General features: G+C 34.2%; 1 protein-coding gene across 1 annotated transcript; it reads left to right on the top strand.

The window, feature by feature from the left end:
* The first annotated feature begins 16,629 nt into the window (after positions 1–16,629).
* Positions 16,630–19,041, top strand: LOC148310569 (dynein axonemal intermediate chain 4-like). Its single transcript, XM_088258147.1, has one exon. The coding sequence runs from the start codon at positions 16,681–16,683 to the stop codon at positions 18,928–18,930; it is 2,250 nt and encodes a 749-aa protein (XP_088114273.1). The 5' UTR covers positions 16,630–16,680; the 3' UTR covers positions 18,931–19,041.
* The last annotated feature ends 372 nt before the right edge of the window (positions 19,042–19,413 follow it).

Genomic DNA, 19,413 nt, shown 5'->3' with positions numbered 1-19,413 from the left:
TCAGACGAATGATTTATGATTTATATTATACGGCAAAATGATTTATGATATAAAGATATTCGAATGGTGGAATAAGGAAAGAATGCAAGGCTGAGATAAGCGTTATCGATAAAATTAAGAAATTGTGTTGAGATGATTTGGACATGTGGAACGAATGAGTGGCGAGTGTGGTTGGTAATACAAGCAGAGGTAGACCGAGGAAAACACCATCAAGTATTTTTAATACTTGGGAGGGCAGGAATAATCGGCGGGTATGTATGAAGAGTTGTACGAGTATATGCAAGAACCGACGATTGTTTGCAATGACGTCAGTGTGGCGTTTTACTCTCTGCCTACCCCTGCGGAGAAGCGGCGTGATGGTTAGTTTGTCAGTTTTTACCAACTTAACCGCTCTGCTGATCGGTATACATCAATACGTTTTCTTTAAAGTTTATTTTATATTAAATTATTTAAAAAATACTTAACAGACAATTTTAGGTATTTTCATTAATACACATTCGTTTAACCTAACTTTTTCAAGCAACAGTCTCTCAAACCGTTTTATCATAGTAAAGTGGGTGAACTTTGTACCAATGGGCATACATTTGCATTTATTATTTTCTTTCAAATTTTATTTAGGAATTTAAAAGTTACATTAAGTCATTCACATATGAGAGTAACAAAAAACAAGTGTTTGTACTGTTCCAGACAGACATTTTTTTATTCAAATATATATAAAATTGTTTTTAAAATGTTTTTAACCCTAGATTACCAAACTACATATATTTGTGGATACAATGCCATTTGTGGATCCCACAATATTGACATATGTAGTAGATGTGCGGAATAATAATTTATTGTTAAATGTCTTTTACATTCATTACCAATAAACCAAACTTAATTGCCATGTAACCGGTTCCTATTTTTGATAAATACTTTTGATTTAGTTTCACGTTTTTAATTCCGTAGTCCACCAAACGAATGTTTAGTTATTACGGGTTAAAGTACTTACATATACATTAAAGTAGGTAATCAATTTTGAAAAAATAAATGTGTTATTTTTTAATACATCGTATTATTCGACAACATATTTTAATGGTTTAAATTGTTTTTGAAAACGATAACAAAAAATGTTATTTTCAATTTTATTTAAATCAATCAATCAACGCTTTTTTGGCGTACAGGTCTTAAGTAGGTAGAAAACGAAGTCACCCCGTTTTTCTATCGTACGACGTTGAATCACGATCAGTGCCCAAATTTTATTACGATAAAAAATGTGCTTAAAAGATCAATTTAATCATAAGTTAGTTAATGTTTATGGGTTTTATTTGTGTTAATAATATGAAATGAGCACCCTAATCGCCAAAGCGGTCCAGAGGGCGGTGGACCAACTCATTAATTACTATGTGGGTCAATGGCGCATCGTGACTTCTCCTCACCAATCTCGGAGTACATCTTGCCGACGTAATTATACGGGCTGGATCTCTGCCTTGGGATCTTTCACGGTCCTGAGAAACTACAGATAACGCACCGATATTCGTCATAATTGAACACCCTTTATTTTACGTTCCGGCTATCTTTTTTATTCACATTCCGCGTGAAGGGGCTTTTTAGAAGAAAGAAAGCCGCGGAGACATAAAATACGATGCCCTATCTTGAAGTGTGTTTTACGTAGATTTTTATCTACACAAAACCTTTATATTTTAAAATTTAAACTATCCTTACGCTCCGTTTCTTGTGAGAGGTGAACGCTAATTAAATGCCTCAAATAGCTTTTTTACGGACTGTGAGGTAAGGTAATAAAGCTGATTTAAGTTACAAAAGCAATGCTTTTAGAGCGGCACGTTCAAAAAGTGAAAATTTTCAAATAAAAATATTTAAAAAAATAATCTCACCTTACCTAATCTCGACTAAAACTATTTAAGTAAGTGGTAAGGTTGACATGTTTTTGTACGCTGATCGGAAATATAAAACGCCTTTTCTATTGTATTTTAAAAGCATTATCAACTTTGTGGTATGGTAATAAAACACTCACTTTGTGTAATACCACTTAAAAACTCAACCTCACATTGGCCGGTTTCGGAATAACCAATCTTTCATCAGGCCAACTATAGTCTATAGTTGACCTGATCAGGAAATGTTTTTTTTTTTTTTGACATCTCATCAAAGATGAAGAAGAATATGAAAGTCTGGGCATTTACGGGGCTCACGACCGTCATCGGCTGGTTTAAGTGATCACTTTACACACGTGTAACATTCACCAATTCTACCCATTATTGACAACCACACTACTCAAATTAAAAAAAATAATATGAAAATAACTCCTGTAATTGGAGATAATCCAGATTTTGTGAACAAGTATTTGGACACACTCAAAATGTTGTAAGGAAATGGTTATTACAAAGCCGGTAGTCGTGAAGTAGAATTTTTAAGTGGTATTACACAAAGTAAACGACGAATGATAAGGAGTGTGTTTCAATATATTTCACTAAATTACATATCAGGATCTTCCGCGCTACTTATTATAATATTTTTTAAAGAGAGGACACCATATATAATGAGCATATTTTTACATTATTTTTTATACATACAAATTGTTAATAAATTACGTCAGTAATTTTTGTAAAGGTACTTGTTATAAGATTTACGTTTTGTACTAATTCTTTCCTTTACGACATTTTGAGTATGTCCAAATACTTGTTCACAAAATCTGGATTATCTCCAATTACAGGAGTTATTCTCATATTATTTATATTATTATGTCAGCCCCGTAAATGCCAAGACTTCCATATTCTTCTTCATCTTTGATGAGATGTCAAAAAATAATTCCTTCGTTGTTTCCGTTTAACGTTTAGCGAATATTCTCCTGAGAGATCCCATTTCGATTGCATTCTGTCTTCTTTCATTACACTTTGGCAAACTCCACGCTAATAAGAGTCACAAATATCTAAATAGAAGGTCGACGAAGTGTGTGCAGAAGACACATCTCCTGGTTGAGGAATATACGACGTCAAGACGCTGTTTAGAGTTGCACAAGACTAGGAGAATTACTCTTAAGTGATAGTCGACGTCAAGGGGGTCTGACATGACACGCACAGAAGAAAAAGATCCAGAAAAAGTAGAAGTAGTACTTAGAAGAAAATCTCGTCTTGATAACGTATTACACATTGCTATTGATGGAGCTAACGAATCTCTCTCCATGTTGTATTCCTCCAATTTTATTGAAACATTTTTCATATAAAGGTTTTGTATTTTTAATGGTTTTTTTACGTAATAGACACGCCGCATTTTTTCACCCATCGTAATAATTGAACCTTGACCCTCAAATATTGCGGCTCACCCATTATCAGAACCCAAATCCAATTTGTACCCACCATTAAAATGTTTTTTCATTATCTTATAACTTTGTAAGATATTTCATCCCGAAGTAATAACCGAGTTCGACCGTAATTTTGAGATTATCTCCACAATTACTCTCGGGTTCTGGGAGATAATCAATCTCTGATTTTACATCAGAATCCTGCAGAAAAATGAATATACCTTTGTAATTCCGCCAATATTCATGTCCAACTCCGTAACGTAATGATCAGCACGCTTAGCTACCATTCTGGAAAGACCGGGTTCGATTTCCAGGGTGGGTAAAATAAACATAAGTGATTTTTTCACGCTAATATTTATTCAATACTACCCTGGACTGGTACCTGAAGCGGAGGGCTGATCACCTTTCCTTGATTGCTCAATCAAGATTACACTGTTTTTATGTGATGCAGTGCCCTATGCACCATTGGGTGCGGATAAAGGTTTGAAATGAATGTGAATTCCGTCAATATTAGGAAGAATGTCTAAAGAGATAACAGTGTAAAATGTTTACAACATTTTGAGTGTGTCCAAATACTTGTTCACAAATCTGGATTATCTCCAATTATAAGCGTTATTTTTCATATGATTTTTTGACATCTCAACATAGATGAAGAAGAATACGGAAGTATGGACATTTACGGGGCTTACGATCGTCATAGGCTGGTTTAAGTGATCACTTGTGTAACATTCACCATATCTACCCATGATTGAAAAACACAGTATTATAAATTATTATTAATTTATAATATGTACATTTTATAAATGTTTTAAAAATAACACTGAATTTTCTTTTTCACCACTTTTATTTAATATACTATTTTTCAAACCGGTTTCGCCGGATGCCTTGTTTTCTTCAGGGATGGATAAATACTATAGACGTTTTTAAACATTATTATTTTTCATATAAATTATTGTCGGCAATAAATTAAAGAAGATTGTCATGGGTGGATATTGCTAATTATTTAATTTTTAATAATTTTTCTTCCAAATGCGTTTAAAAACCGCAATTAGTGGATAAATAACTACCCCACAAACGCAGTAAACAACTATAATGACAAATTTTATCGTTTTGTATAATAAAAACCGCGCACGAACAAGTGGGTATAAAATAATACACATTTTCATGTGTGGGACGATAAAGCAAGCATGATTATAACGGAATTATGGACCATATAAAGTACAAACAAAATATATAACTAGTTTATGACCATCGATAAATGAAGAAAGATGTGGGTGTGCTTCAAATCTTTTATTTAGCACTTAATTAATTTACAAAATTATATTTTAACCCATTTCGATAAAGATAATTGGATCGTATTATGCACAAACCATCCAACGCACTAGTTGTCAAGCTGAGAAAATTACATTTTAATGTTTTCAGAATTAAAAAAAAAAATAACATTACTATGTTTTTGTCCGCCTCCGTGGTGTAATGGTCAGCGTGTTTAGCTACCGTGCTGGAGGTCCCGGGTTCGATTCCCAGGGGGGGTGGTGAAAATAAATATTAGTGATTTCACACTGCAATATTTATTTAATATTACCCTGGACTGGTTCCTGAAGCGCAAGAGTGATCACCTTGCCTTCATGTAAGTAATGATCAAGATAACACTGCGTCAATTTGATGCAGTGCCCTATGCACCATTAGGTGCGGATAAGGGTTATAATATAATAAATGTTTAGTGGTATAAGTTAGATGAATATGTAAGTCTGGGCATTTACGGGGATGACGACCGTCATAAGCTGGTTTAAGTGATCATTTTACACACGTGTAACATTCACTAATTCTACCCATTATTGACAGTCATCGTCAACAGGCCTTCCGTTCTACTAGAAGAGAGTTCGGGATTTTGTGTCCTAGCTTGGTTTATGGTACCAATATCCTTCTTCACAATTTTTCACCACTTCCCGTGAGAGTTCCTTATGAACACCGGTTAAAAAGCTTATGCATTTTTTTTTAAGTTGCCAGGTTGCAATTCTCAAAATACTGGCAGGTCCGCCATATGCATTCGAGAAGGCCAGCCATGTTCTCATAATTTCAGTGCAGGTCCCCGTTTCAGTCGCAGCGCTCGTGTCGGGTCGGCCCATAAAGCACGCTCCGATCATATTTCTACGCCGACGAAATTCGCACGATAATTTACGAAACTTCAAAGCATTTTTTCAAGATTAAAACAAGGAAAGAGTAATAAACATGTTAGCTCGGGTCACGAAGCTTTGCCCATATTGAGCTCTGCCGTGTGAGCACTGCGCGGACTAGAATGCCATTTTACAAAAAAAGTATTTTTATTTATTGATTTGGCGTTTAATTTGTAGAACTCCATTTTAATTTATGTATTAATTTTAAATCAAACACAGATTTTTTGAGTCTACTAAGTTGTATTTTATTAACAAAAAACACATAAAAAATTATACTGTGACAATTGTTTCGCCTTGTTAGGGCATTATCAAACGAATGTCTTAGGCTGGTTTAAGTGATCACTTTACACAAGTATAACATTTTATAATGCCCTATTTTATTTCATTCTAATGCAAGTATAACATTTGATAATGCCCTGTTTGATAATGCCCTAAAAAGGCGAAACAATTGTCACAATATAATTTTATATGTGTTTTTTCTTAATAAAATACAACTTAGTAGACTCAAAAAATCTATGTTTGATTTAAAATTAATACATAAAGTATTTTTACCACGGGACTTGTTTCAATGTACCTTAATACTGGACTATCGTAAAATGTACAGCGATAAGAGAAACTCACATTTTACCAAAAACGTCTGCTAAAACAATTTTTTTTAAGTGCAACATGTTTTTTTAAAAACTTTATATAAAATACGAACATAAAATATGGGTAAAAAATTCAGATATATTATGCTAGTTGTCGCTACACCTTTAGATGTGTTGCTTCGATGATCCCCACAGATTGGATGTCCGTCGTAAATTTTACGAATGTCCCGCAACCTAGATTCAACACATGTTTATGGAGCGCAAATATTTGTGCGTTTCAGAAACATTATGTTGCGGCGGTGTGCACATTTGTGAGTTTCAGAAACATCATGTTGCGGCGGTGTGCACATATTTGTGCATTTCAATTACTTTCAACTTAATATACAAAAAAAACACCTCTTGAACTTCTAATTTCTAGTAATTTGTCTCATAAATTTGTTTTACCGGTTTTTCCTCACTTATTCGTTTCACATGTCCAAACCATCTCAAAACACCTTTCTTAATTTTATCGATAGAGCTAATCTCAGCCTTGCATTCTCTCCTTATATCACCATTCTAACAACTATTTAACTGTTATTTATTAAAGTAATACAAGTACTTATATGTTAACAATACATAACTGATATCTCAATATGGATAAAGAAGAATATGGAGACTTAGGTATTAACTACTTCACGCTACTTCTTTCTTTTCCATTTAACTACACTGAGGAGCAGCAATGCGCAGCCGGGTACTACAGCTAGTTCATAGTAAAATGACGTAATATAGAATTAATTTCATCACTTTTCAACGCTCTTGACATTTACTCATGACTTAATCCGCGCCTTATTTTCAGGCAAAATAAAACGCAAAGATTTGAACCTATGACCCCGCTACGTCCATAAAAGTGTCTGTCGTTTCATTATCACCGATCCTCGCGAGCCAAAACGTCCGCCGAGCCAATAAATCAGCCAATACTAATATAATAATGTTCTCATCGATACATAAATAAGGGTTCGTGCACGTCACGCTGCAAGCGCTTCACATTAACTGGTGTTATTTATGAATAACGCGGCCCGGGACTCTCGAGGCGTTCTCGGCCTCACGACTCTGGACAGAGAAAGCACGGAGGATAGAGACGTCCCGAAGCCCTGAGACACCATGTGATAATTTGGTCATCAGAAGAGAAGTAACTCGTAATCTATGTATCCTATAGGTTTTCGGGAAAGTTCCATAGTACACTAAAACCTCGATATAACGGAGTAATTGGGGAGAGGGGGTGTCCGTTAAAGCCGAAAGTTCGTTAAAATAAAATTAAATAAAAATAAGATGTCCGCCTCTGTAGTGTAATGGTTAGCACGCTCGGCTACCGTTCTGGAGGTCCCGGGTTCGATTCCCAGGGGGGTGTCAAATAAATATAAGTGATTTTTTCACTGTTCTATTTATTCAATATTACCCTGGACTGGTACCTGAAGCGGAGGGCTGTATCACCTTTACTTCGTGTGTAAACGATCAAGATAACACTGTGTTCATATGAAGCAGTGCTCTATTCACCATCGGGGTGCGGATAAGGGTTTTATTTTTTATTTATTATATAAAACACAAACTAAATTCCATTTATTGTCTTGGCACACTCGTCGTGAAGTGACGTTGCTGTTTGATATCGACGCGCTTGCTTTCGGTAGTGCTGCTTTGAAAAAGGAATCAAGTTTTGTTTGCACTTTTCAAGTTTTCATACATATTTTTTTTTAAAAGAGAAACATTTGTGTTGTTATTATTCACACAAATATTTCAATTTCATACTGTTTCTGTGAACCTAAGCGGCTCATTATTAGAAATAGGTATCAAATTGTGGTAGAGAGGGTTCTAACCGAGAAACCCTGACTTAAGAGCCCGCGACACTAACCACGGGACTATAACGCGACACATTTGTGATTATCATCACTGAAAAATGTTTACATGCGGCGACACTTGAATTTAAGCATGTACATACAATATTAACAGGACGTTTTAATTTTTTTTTACATTTGACCGGAAATTTAGTCCGTTATAACCAAAGTTCGTTAAATAAATGTCCGTTATATCGAGATTTTACTGTATTTAGTTTTGTATATAAGTTCGGCCGTACAGATCAAATATCCTATTTATTGATTTGGAACTAACTTTGTAGAATAAAATGATGATTTAAAGGTGTACTATCAAACGTACAAATTCAGTACGTGGCCATCTGCGCTAAAAGCCATACGTGTTTTCTTCTGCGGACAACTTTTTTTAGAATAACATTAAAATAGGTATAATGATTAAAGAAAACACTTGTTTTTTACCACTTGAGTTTTATTATAGACTACATGTTTCAGAAGTTAAACTTCCATCATTCAGGTCTGTATAATAACTAAAATATAAAATTGTTCTATAAATAAGGAGAGGGGAAAGTAAAGGGAAAGGGTTAGTCAAGGGGCGGAGTTTGAAAACAAAGGAAAAATAGAAAGCAACGGTGAAGAATTTTGAAACAATATATTATTTAATAAATTATTATTAGAATTTAGTTTTTTTTGGATTTCTAAATTTTCAAGATAATTCATAAAACAAGTGTTTTCTTTAATCATTGTAACATGTCTTACCACAAAGTTAATGCCGAAACAATAAATAAAATAGGTATATATTTTTTTAAATTTGCCTTTCAACAACTCTTTTCTATATAAAAACTTATTTTTCAAAAAAAAACGGTGTTTTAAAAAAAAATAAAATTAAGTAAAATGTTACCTGGATTGAGAAAAAATTAAGTTGCGACATAACAAATACTGGACCTTAAACGGGGTATTACTATATGTCTATTTCGAAATTCTCGTTAAATTTTACACAATTTCCACCGACACCTTCCGACAGCGATAAACGCTGAGAGAAGTCGTGTGCGTCAGGAGTGAGAACACGAGTTCGTGGACTGGACACGGCATTACGGCCCAAAAGCGTGTAATCAGACAGCATTCGCAAAGGCGGCTCTGTTTATTCTTTCTTCTGTGCGTTTTTACACACAATTTCAAAATGAATACCTTCCCAAGCGATCGCTCACGACTTACCGAAACACTCGTGATTTTACTTCATTTTACTTTTAGGACTTGTTCACACTACTTATGTATCCCCGTACGACACGACCAGACGCCCGTGCCTTCTAACGACAGCCTTCCAAGCATTCCAAAAAAAATGCCTAGTATTTTCACTCATGAATTACATGAAACTATAGGAACTTTAAACATAAAAAGTAAATCCACTCACGAGTAGATATAGGCTATAAAACGTAAAAAATTAAAGCCTAAGTAGGAGCGTAATAAGCGGTGTTGCATAAGCCGTAGCTAGATTGCAGAGTCACTTGAATGTTAGATATATATTTTGTTTAATATGCGTTTTTTGTCAATTGTTCACCGTAAATTTTGTGATTTCAATTTAGGATTTTTATTAAATTTCATATGAATGTTCATTTATCAACGTGTTTTCTCATTTATGGATTTTAAAATATGATTGAAAATATAATTTAATTTAATATTTTAGTACTAGTAAATTTCTCCTTTCGTGATCAGACATTTGTTAGGAACAAAAAACAAGTGTTTTCCATTTTTTACAGGAAAAAATGTTCTAATGACTTCAAGTGAAAGTATTCTTCTTTAATTATCAGCAAAAACAATTATAATATTGCATATTTAAACGAGTTATATGCCGTACAAATCTAACCATACACATTTTTATCATAATTTTTCGCTTAAAAATTAGTTACTGAACATAAAAAAATATACGTTGTAATCCGTAAAAATATTTCTACAATAGTAGAAAAATCTGACGAGAGAAATCAAAGGATAGTACACATTTTCATATGTATTTAATGTTTGAAGTTTTACTTAGATCTGTGGCTCTCAAAGTGTGCTCTCGGAGGCCTCCCTGATGTTATACATATACTTAACAAAGAAGAAATCTTTGATATTATATAATATTCTGAATAAACGCATATAAATTGAGTGATTTTTAAGCACTTAATTATATTATTTGTCCGCCTCCGTAATGTAATGGTCAGCACGGTCAGCTCGGCTACCGTTCTGGATATCCCGGGTTCGATTCCCAGGGGGGGTCAAATTAAAAATATAAGTGATTTTTTCACTGTAATATTTATTCAATATTACCCAAGCGGATGGCTGATCACCTTTCCTTCATGTGAAAACGATCAAGATAACACTGCGTTTATATGACGCAGTACCTTATGCACCATTGAAGTGTGGATAAGGGTTATATTAGTATTCTTATATTAATAATTACATAATAAATAAAAACTACATAGTTTCTCACATCTTTCTTTTATCTGACCAGTGACCGGGTTTCGTCGTTACCGACATAATCAGACTGGTCACCTTTTTTATGTCTTTTCGTTGTACATAACATAACATACACACAAAAAAGAAAACTAATTCTACAGTTACAACTTTTTATTATTATTTTGGAATATTGCAGATTTAGTACCATTTAAAATTTTATTTCGTAGAATGGCCCCATGACTTAAATGTTATCTTATAATCACCACTGTTATCTATAGTATTTTTGAAAATTCTCACCTGTTTTGGGTCCCAAAAGGATTCTTCTCACTTTCTTCAACATTATCTTCTCAGTTGACTTAGTATTCAATCTCTTATATTGCACACACTCACATGTTACTGCTATTAAAAACACAATATCCTAAATATTTTTGTCCTTTAAAATACTGCTGTGTCCAAATCACTAACACCGACCTAGTACTTTCGATTACTTTAGAAAATAAAGTAATATAGTGAAAAATTTGCACCACCACATAACACAAAGAAAAATAATTCACAATATTTTGAATGTGTTCAAATACTTGTTCACAAATCATGATTTTCTCCACTTAATTTTTTTTGGAGTTATTTTTACATTTTGACATCTCAACATAGATGAAGAAGAATATGGAAGTCTGGGTATTTACAGAAACTGTGACCTAAATACCCAGTCAAACCCCTGTTTACCCAGATTTCCACATTGTTATACATCTTCATATGTTGATATATCGCTCACTCCTTTCAAGAACGTCATAAATCAAAAATCGTCAATTTTCAGTTGTGCATGTTTTCGGAATGCCAAGAAAATGTACTATATCCCAGCAAAAGCGGTATATTTTTAACTTAATATTTGCCCGCTACTTGGCAGAAAGAGTTGTTTTTGTATTTTGAAGAAAAGGTATTGTTTAATTTTTTTTTGTTGAAATAAACTAGTTATTTTTTAAATGGAGAAAAAACATTCAGGTTTAACCTAAAAAGATCTGTTGCACAGTAAAAAGTTCAATAAGTGGCTTGATATTTATTTTTAATAAATTGTATTATATTTTTCAACTTTAAAAACGTTCTCCTGAAAAATCAAGTTTTTTGATTTATGACGTTCTTGAAAGGAGTGAGCGATATGTCAAAAAGTTAAAAAATAATTAATTTTTAATTTGAATTTGACATGGTAAGTACTATTGGTAAACTGCCATGTTTAAATTAAAAATGGATAGACGTGACCACAGAGCAACTTCCGAGTCGACTAAGGAAAAAAAATCATAACTTAAAACGACGTGACTTTAGTATTGTCACAATTTAGTTTAACATTGTGAAACTACTCGGATTATTTAATAACAAACATTCATAAGGTAGTACATATTTTACGAAAATGGCTCTATATAAATTATCCAAAACTGTTTTTATTATACTTGAAAGATATTTTTTAAGAAATGACTGAAACATTGTTGGGCATATCATTCAAATCAATTTTTTTTTTTAAATATTCATATGAAAAGTCATAAACTACAACATAAGGTAGTACATATTTTACGAAAATGGCTCTATATAAATTATCCAAAACTGTTTTTATTATACTTGAAAGATATTTTTTAAGAAATGACTGAAACATTGTTGGGCATATCATTCAAATCAATTTTTTTTTTAAATATTCATATGAAAAGTCATAAACTACAACATAAGGTAGTACATATTTTACGAAAATGGCTCTATATAAATTATCCAAAACTGTTTTTATTATATTTGAAAGATATTTTTTAAGAAATCACTGAAACATTGTTGGGCATATCATTCAAATCAATTTTTTTTTTTAAATATTCATATGAAAAGTCATAAACTACAACATAAGGTAGTACATATTTTACGAAAATGGCTCTATATAAATTATCCAAAACTGTTTTTATTATATTTGAAAGATATTTTTTAAGAAATCACTGAAACATTGCTGGGCATATCATTCAAATCAATTTTTTTTTTAAATATTCATATGAAAAGTCATAAACTACAACATAAGGTAGTACATATTTTACGAAAATGGCTCTATATAAATTATCCAAAACTGTTTTTATTATACTTGAAAGATACATTTTAAGAAATGACTGAAACATTGTTGGGCATATCATTCAAATCAAATTTTTAAAAAAATATTCATATGAAAAGTCATAAACTACAACATTTTGAAACAATAAAAATTTGAATTTTTTTTAAATAATATTAAACCGATACTAAACAATATGACAATGATTAAGGCCTCCCCCCCTACTGTCCATGTTCCACTGATAAAAAATAATAAATACAAATATAAAAATACGAAACAGCTCCTACACTCTTTTTATCCTTCAACGTTCCAAAGACCCAACCAAAAAATTCAGACAAAGCTTCATTTATTTATTTATTTATTTATTATTTATTGGAAATCAACAGCCATTAACAAAAATAATATAAATATACAATATAAGGAGCCGATAGTGAGGCCAATTACTGATTTCACATTTTATACAACAATATATAATATATATAACAACAAGAAAGAGTGAAAATACTATTAAGCTCAAAATAAAATGTGTTTCAGGTATGCCAAATACTTGAAAGTGGTCAGGTTAAGAGTCGTAACAATCGGCGGGTATGTATGAGGAGATGCATGAACGTGGAAGAGGCGAAGAATGTTTGCAAGGACAGAGTGGTGTGGCGCTCTATTCTCTCTGCCTACCCCTGCGGGGAAGCGGCGTGATGGTTAGTTAGTTATAAAATGTGTTTCCTAATGTGGCGTGTGGTGTTCATATACTACTACTACTACCATCACGCCGTTTTCCGCAGGGGTAGGCAGAAGACGGAATCCAAACCTCTTCTGTCATGACTTACATTCCTAGCTTCCTTATCATCCATACATCTAGTCTTAGATGCCCTCCAATTACGCATACTTTTGATACCACCAGATTTTAGGTTCTGATTGATCTGATCGTATTTCGGTGTTTTAAAATGATACATACGGAATGCATCGAAACACGTTTCACAATAGATTTGAAGAAATAGTGATATTTACTATGTTAAATTTACATTAAAAATTAATAGATATTATCACAGAGTGACTGCCAAATCAATTCATCAAATTTAAAAAACATAACAGAACTTTAAACAAATAGCGAAAATAAGTCTGTCCTAGTATGCAAAATACTTGAAAGTGGTCAGGTTAGGAGTTCGTAATTATCGGCGGGTATGTATGAGGAGATGCATGAACGCGGAAGAGCCGAAGAATGTTTGCAAAGACAAAGTGGTGTGGCGTTCTATTCTCTCTGCCTACCCCTGCGGGGAAGCAGCGTGATGGTTAGTTAGTTAGTTAAGTCTGTCCTAATCTATTATATTGTCTTCTATATGATCTACTAATGTTTACTTTATTCAGGCGAACATCGAACCTATTAATCGTCTGGAGCGTCTACGAAATCATAGCATTCGCTTCAAAAGTGCCTAAAATAATTTTGTACATATCGCTCACTCCTTTCAAGAACGTCATTTATCACAAATTGTCAATTTTCAGTTGTGCATGTTTTCGGAATGCTCAGAAAATGTACTATATCCCAGCAAAAGCGGCATATTTTTAACTTAATATTTACCCGCTACAGGGCAGAAAGTATTGTTTTTTGCATTTTGAAGAAAAGGTGTTGTTTAATTATTTTATCAAATATACTTAATATATTTCAAATGGAGAAAAAACATTCGGGTTTTACATAAAAAGATCTTTTGCACAGTAAAAAGTTCCATAAGTGGCTTGATATTTATTTTCAATACATTTCATTATATTTTTAAACTTTAAAAACGATCTGAAAAATCAAGTTTTTTTATTTATGACGTTATTGAAAGGAGTGAGCGATATCCGTAAAAAATAACTTAGAAATTTCTCCGATTGGAATTTCCAACTGTATCACTGGACACTCATTTACCACGACTCAAATCTCTGCATGCCACTGGTCACAAGTGAAAGATAGCACTGATGAAGAACTGGCGAGCTACCACGTTTTCCTCCTGTATGAGGTGCCCGACCGGAAGTGCGGTGGATGGGTCCGCAGAAAGGCATATTGTACCGACACGGTCAGATTGGTCTGTCTGCATGCATTCAGTTATCATAACATTATCAAGTTCACTCACCGAGTCCACATGGGTTCTAGGAAGATGCTGATTCTGGCGTCTCGCGTGGCCGGCTTCTCCCGAGGTTAGCGGGGCGCATCGTAGCACGCGCCGGCGCCGGCTGGACAACAGGTTATTTTTATATTTTTAGAAAGGAATTGCATTTCTTATTAACCTTATTAGTAAATTAGTTATTAATGGAGACAGGGAGATGGACACAGGACTTCTGGGGATGAAATATTGGACCATATTTTAAGTCATAACCTCATATATGTACATCTAATATATATGGGGTATTGATATATTTAATGCAAGGGTGGCCAACCCGCGTGTACACAAAACCACCAAAAGAACATTCCATCGTGCGTAGTTCGTATAATATCCCATATATGGGAGTATTTCGCTATCCTGGCAATTTCAAGACCTATAAAGGCGTCAAGTAGCTAAGACGTTGAACTAAAGAAGAGAAGAGTAACAGAAGAACTGAAAAGTTTTTAAGACAGATGAACTATAAACTATTTTTACGTGAAATTTAAAACAAAACCGACATGCCTGATATGCAATGATTCTGTTTCTATCTTGAAAATGTACAACATTAAACGGCATTACGAGGTTAAACATGCAAATAAGTACAAGTACATAATATCCATCTTGTTTGCTTTGGATAATAAAATAAATTTTGTTTTACGGCCCGGTAGGAAATCTTATTTCTAAAATCTGGCCCGGCTACTGAAAATGTTGGCCACCCATGATCAAATGTATTATCCAAGTGTCTTGTCAGTCCACGGGATACTGACTTTTTTTTAGATGGGATTGCATTTATTATTTACCTTGCTTACAAGGTTTGTATATCGATAAGTGAATTTTCATTTCATCTAGCTAAAATTTGATTTCATTCTTAATAATTTTTTTATTTATTGATAAAAAATCTTTTGAAAGTAAGCTATGTATAAGAACACTACTTATAGCGTAGTGTCCTAGCATCTCCTCAAGTCAGGTTTGTTTGTCGTTATTTTTAGCACGTTTCCAGGTTCTCGTCAATGAGACGATTTCTCAATAAGGTTCATGCTTGAAAAAGATTGTTCGCATTAATAGTCGAAGAGCCCTCCCGCGGGGAAAAGGGCAAAGAGCCGTATGCGGCTCCCGAGCCACACTTTGGCGACCGATAACGACCTCGGAAATAGCCCCTCGACGCTTATCCATACAGGGGTAAAAAGTTAGTGGCCACATTCTGATTTGCTTGACTATAAGTTCATACATAATGCATTCTTAAGGCAGCAACCTGTTTAATCGATAACTCGTTCATCGGATATATATTAGGTTCTTATTATCGAGAACGAAAAAAGCGGTTTGATATTATACAAGGTGAGAATTTGTTCATTTTATAAAAATAGTACATTTTTCTTACGCAAAAACTGTTGACGCGTTCTTGCGCATATAAAATAATAAAATAAAACTAATTGGGTTTTATTGCTTGCGAGAAATGCCGGATTTAACATGCTCTATATATAAGCATGCTTCATAGTTTCTCTTTGTATTGATAAAAACACAAAAATCGATCATTTTTTTCCTAAAGTCACTTACATTCAGGTGATTTTTTACGAAAACGGCACTATGTAGGCTGTTCATTATTATTCTTATTACCTAAATATAGAATTTTAGTGGCGATAAATTGTAGCCAAATATTATAAACTTGTTGAGGGCGATCGAAATTAAAAACCGAACCGATGAATATTATTTAAGTTGTGTATTGAATATTTTTAGCTCGTAATATATTTAATAATTTTGAAAAAAAAAAGTTGTAAAGAAATATACCTTATTATTGTCAACGTTGCAAAATCTGAACACAGCATGGTTCTCAATCTACTTTCGGCCATGGACCCTCCTACCATATAATTTCAGGGGAAATTAATTGATTATTCTTTAATAACCTATTTTTACAAATAATCATTTTATTACTATTGAAATATTATATTTTAATGCTAAAGGCACTAAAATGGCTCTAAAAAACCATCACTATTTCCATGTGGGGCACTGGACAAAAAAGTCTGAGAACCACTGGTTTAGATCAGAGCACCTGCTTATAGTTTCGTTTGAATAATTCTTAAATAAAGAATCAATTTATCTGTCATTCTCAATAACAATGTAATGAATTCATTGTGGATTATTCATTTCCAAATTTACTAATAAACATGTTTTCTCCCCAAGGCTCTGTAGATGGTGCGCCAAGAGCATCCAAGTCAGCTAGTCAAGAAATCCAATCGCCGTCCGGAAATCAGGTGACTGAACCGTTGGTCGATGCGAGACGAAGCAGAAAGTTGACGAGAATCGGCAAAAGCACCATCATAGTAATCGATAATACGCCTAAAGCTTCTTTAAAAGTATACTACGATGACACCGATGTCACACCGAAGCGGTTGCTAAGTGAACAACATAAAATAAATACCCAAAGACTAGATTTTGACATTGAACAATCAACTACCAGAAAGTCGAGAGCTATCAGCAGAACATCGTCACAATTCTTAACATTTACTAGGGAATCCAAAAGTGGAAACACGCCTGCAAAACTCATCACAACACACGTTAGTCTCGATAATATTAAAATAGACAAAGACGTCGTTTGCGATATCGGGAACACAGTTGAGAAGGAAGCCACACCGGCACCCTCAGCATTTTACTTGCCCAGAATGTCGTCCAAACTCATTTTCCCCAGTAAAATCAAGCTCTATCTAGAGGAAACGGAAACCAAATATTTATTTGAAATATCCAGCATTACAGTTAGCAAAGGCACCAGCGAAGGGGACGATGCGGAGAAGGAAAATGAAACCTACGACTATCTTACCATCGGGAAGGGTCGCAATCGCAAAACCATCACCACAGAAGCTCAGACATTGGCATCCATTCAAAAAACCCGGCACACGGTCGCAGCCCGAACGCAAAAAGTCAATAACTCGGCATTCGCATCCGTTTGGGATATGTTCGACTCTTACGGAAAGCTGGAGAACAGTCAAAACATCCTTATAACGCCGCTCGAAGGAGACCTAGTCGAAGAAAGTCCGCAAGAAACTGAACAAAATTCCAGTTTGTCCGAAGAAGAATTGAAGCAAAAAGCCATATTTAAAAGTCAATCTTTCAAGAATGCCGTAATGATGATGGAGAGAATTCTCGCTAATAATAATTTCATAATTGAACAAGAAGACTTCAAGGGCCTTCTCCGGTCTGATTCGGACATTCTAGAAGAAGATTATGACTATAAACTCAATTTACTCTGGTCTTTCAATTATTATAAGATAGAAAATAAAACAGTCACGGCAATGTGCATTAATACGGGCAATTCGGATATCATAGCGGTCGGATACGGCAAATTTGAATACACAGATAGCAACAGCGGAATTGTCTGCATTTGGAGTATAAAGAATCCCACTCAGCCTGAGAGGCTGTACAGTTTTGAAATTCCTTTAACAAGTATGGCTTTCTCGAATGATAATCCAAATTTATTAGCGGTCGGATTTTACAACGGCGATGTTTCTATTTTAGACATAACTTCTTATGACAAGAATATAATAGTGACCAGCAGTCGCCAGTCTTCTCCGACGTTCCAGCCCGTCTGGCACGTGAGATGGTTCCACGCCCAGGACTTCCATCCTGACGTCGAGCAGGTGATTTCTATCGGACAAGACGGAAGAGTAAATTGCTTTCTCCAAACTAAAACCAAAGACTTTGTGTGCACCTCCATGATGAGGATAATCAGAACTGATGGGAATGTCAAGAACGGAAATATTTACGAGGAAGATTGGTGCGTATCGAACGATATCCCGATTTTGAGAAACACAGTCTGTCACTTCTTTTGTCCTCACCCTTTGCTACCTGATATCTATTTTGTGGGGACATCAGATGGTTATGTATACAAGTGTTCGACAAATTATTTGAATCAGCACATTAGTTTTTTCCTAGCGCACGATGGACCCGTTTATGCAATGCAATTCTCTCACCACTGCAAGACAATCTTCATAACATCCGGTGCTGACTGGACAGTCAAGATTTGGAGAGAAAATGTTTCATCACCTTTAGTTGTTCTGACTACAGAAGACATGGACCCCATCATGGGAGCTGCATTTTGTCCAACTCACTCGACGATAATAGCCGCAGTGAGCGGAAGCAACATTTACATATGGAATATCAGACAGAAGATAGATACGGCAACATTAGTAATGACATTACCGGAAAATCTTGGGAAATTGAACAGGGTACTCTTTACGGAGAATGGAAAAAACCTGATTATATCAGATATGAGAGGTGGAGTTCATATGTTTGCTCTTCTGGGAGTAACTATGGCCGAAGACGGTCAAGATGAAATTCTAGAGGAATCGTTAAATAAAATATTGCTCATAAGACCCAAGCTGTTAGAACAAATCAGAAAAGCTAGAAAGGCTATTAAATAAAATGATTAGCATCATATAGTTTTAGACTTTCTTATTTCTTGTACATTATATGTATGACTTTTTAAAAATTACGCTTAGTCATATTAAAGGTGCCAATATTTCATTTTTATTTAAAATTACTTATGCATTAAGGATTTGCTGACAACCTATTCCATCTTATAAAACTCCTCACTTTGAATCAAGTATTTTAAATAATCTAGTCAAGTTTTCCTCGATCTTCATTTCACCTCATAAATTTATTTTACCATTCTTCATTCTCATTCGATTCACATGCCCAAACCATTTCAACACGACTTTCTTAATTTTATCAGTAATGCTTACCTCAGCCTTGCATTCTTTCCTTGTATCATCATCTGAATATCTATCATACATCATTTTGTCGCACAAGAAATCTATTTTCGACTGGATTATTTTTTATGTTCTTTTGCTAACTCATGCTTTGCTTCCATACATTAGGGTTGGAACTAGGACTCATTGTGTACT

Source organism: Brachycentrus maculatus, unplaced genomic scaffold (genome assembly GCF_059751285.1).
Source record: "Brachycentrus maculatus isolate JH-2025_06_01 unplaced genomic scaffold, ASM5975128v1 h1tg000091l, whole genome shotgun sequence".
In the NCBI taxonomy this organism is placed as follows: Eukaryota; Metazoa; Arthropoda; class Insecta; order Trichoptera; family Brachycentridae; genus Brachycentrus; species Brachycentrus maculatus.
The sequence above is the reverse complement of the archived record's forward strand: the minus strand, read 5'-3'. Positions and strand labels throughout refer to the sequence as shown.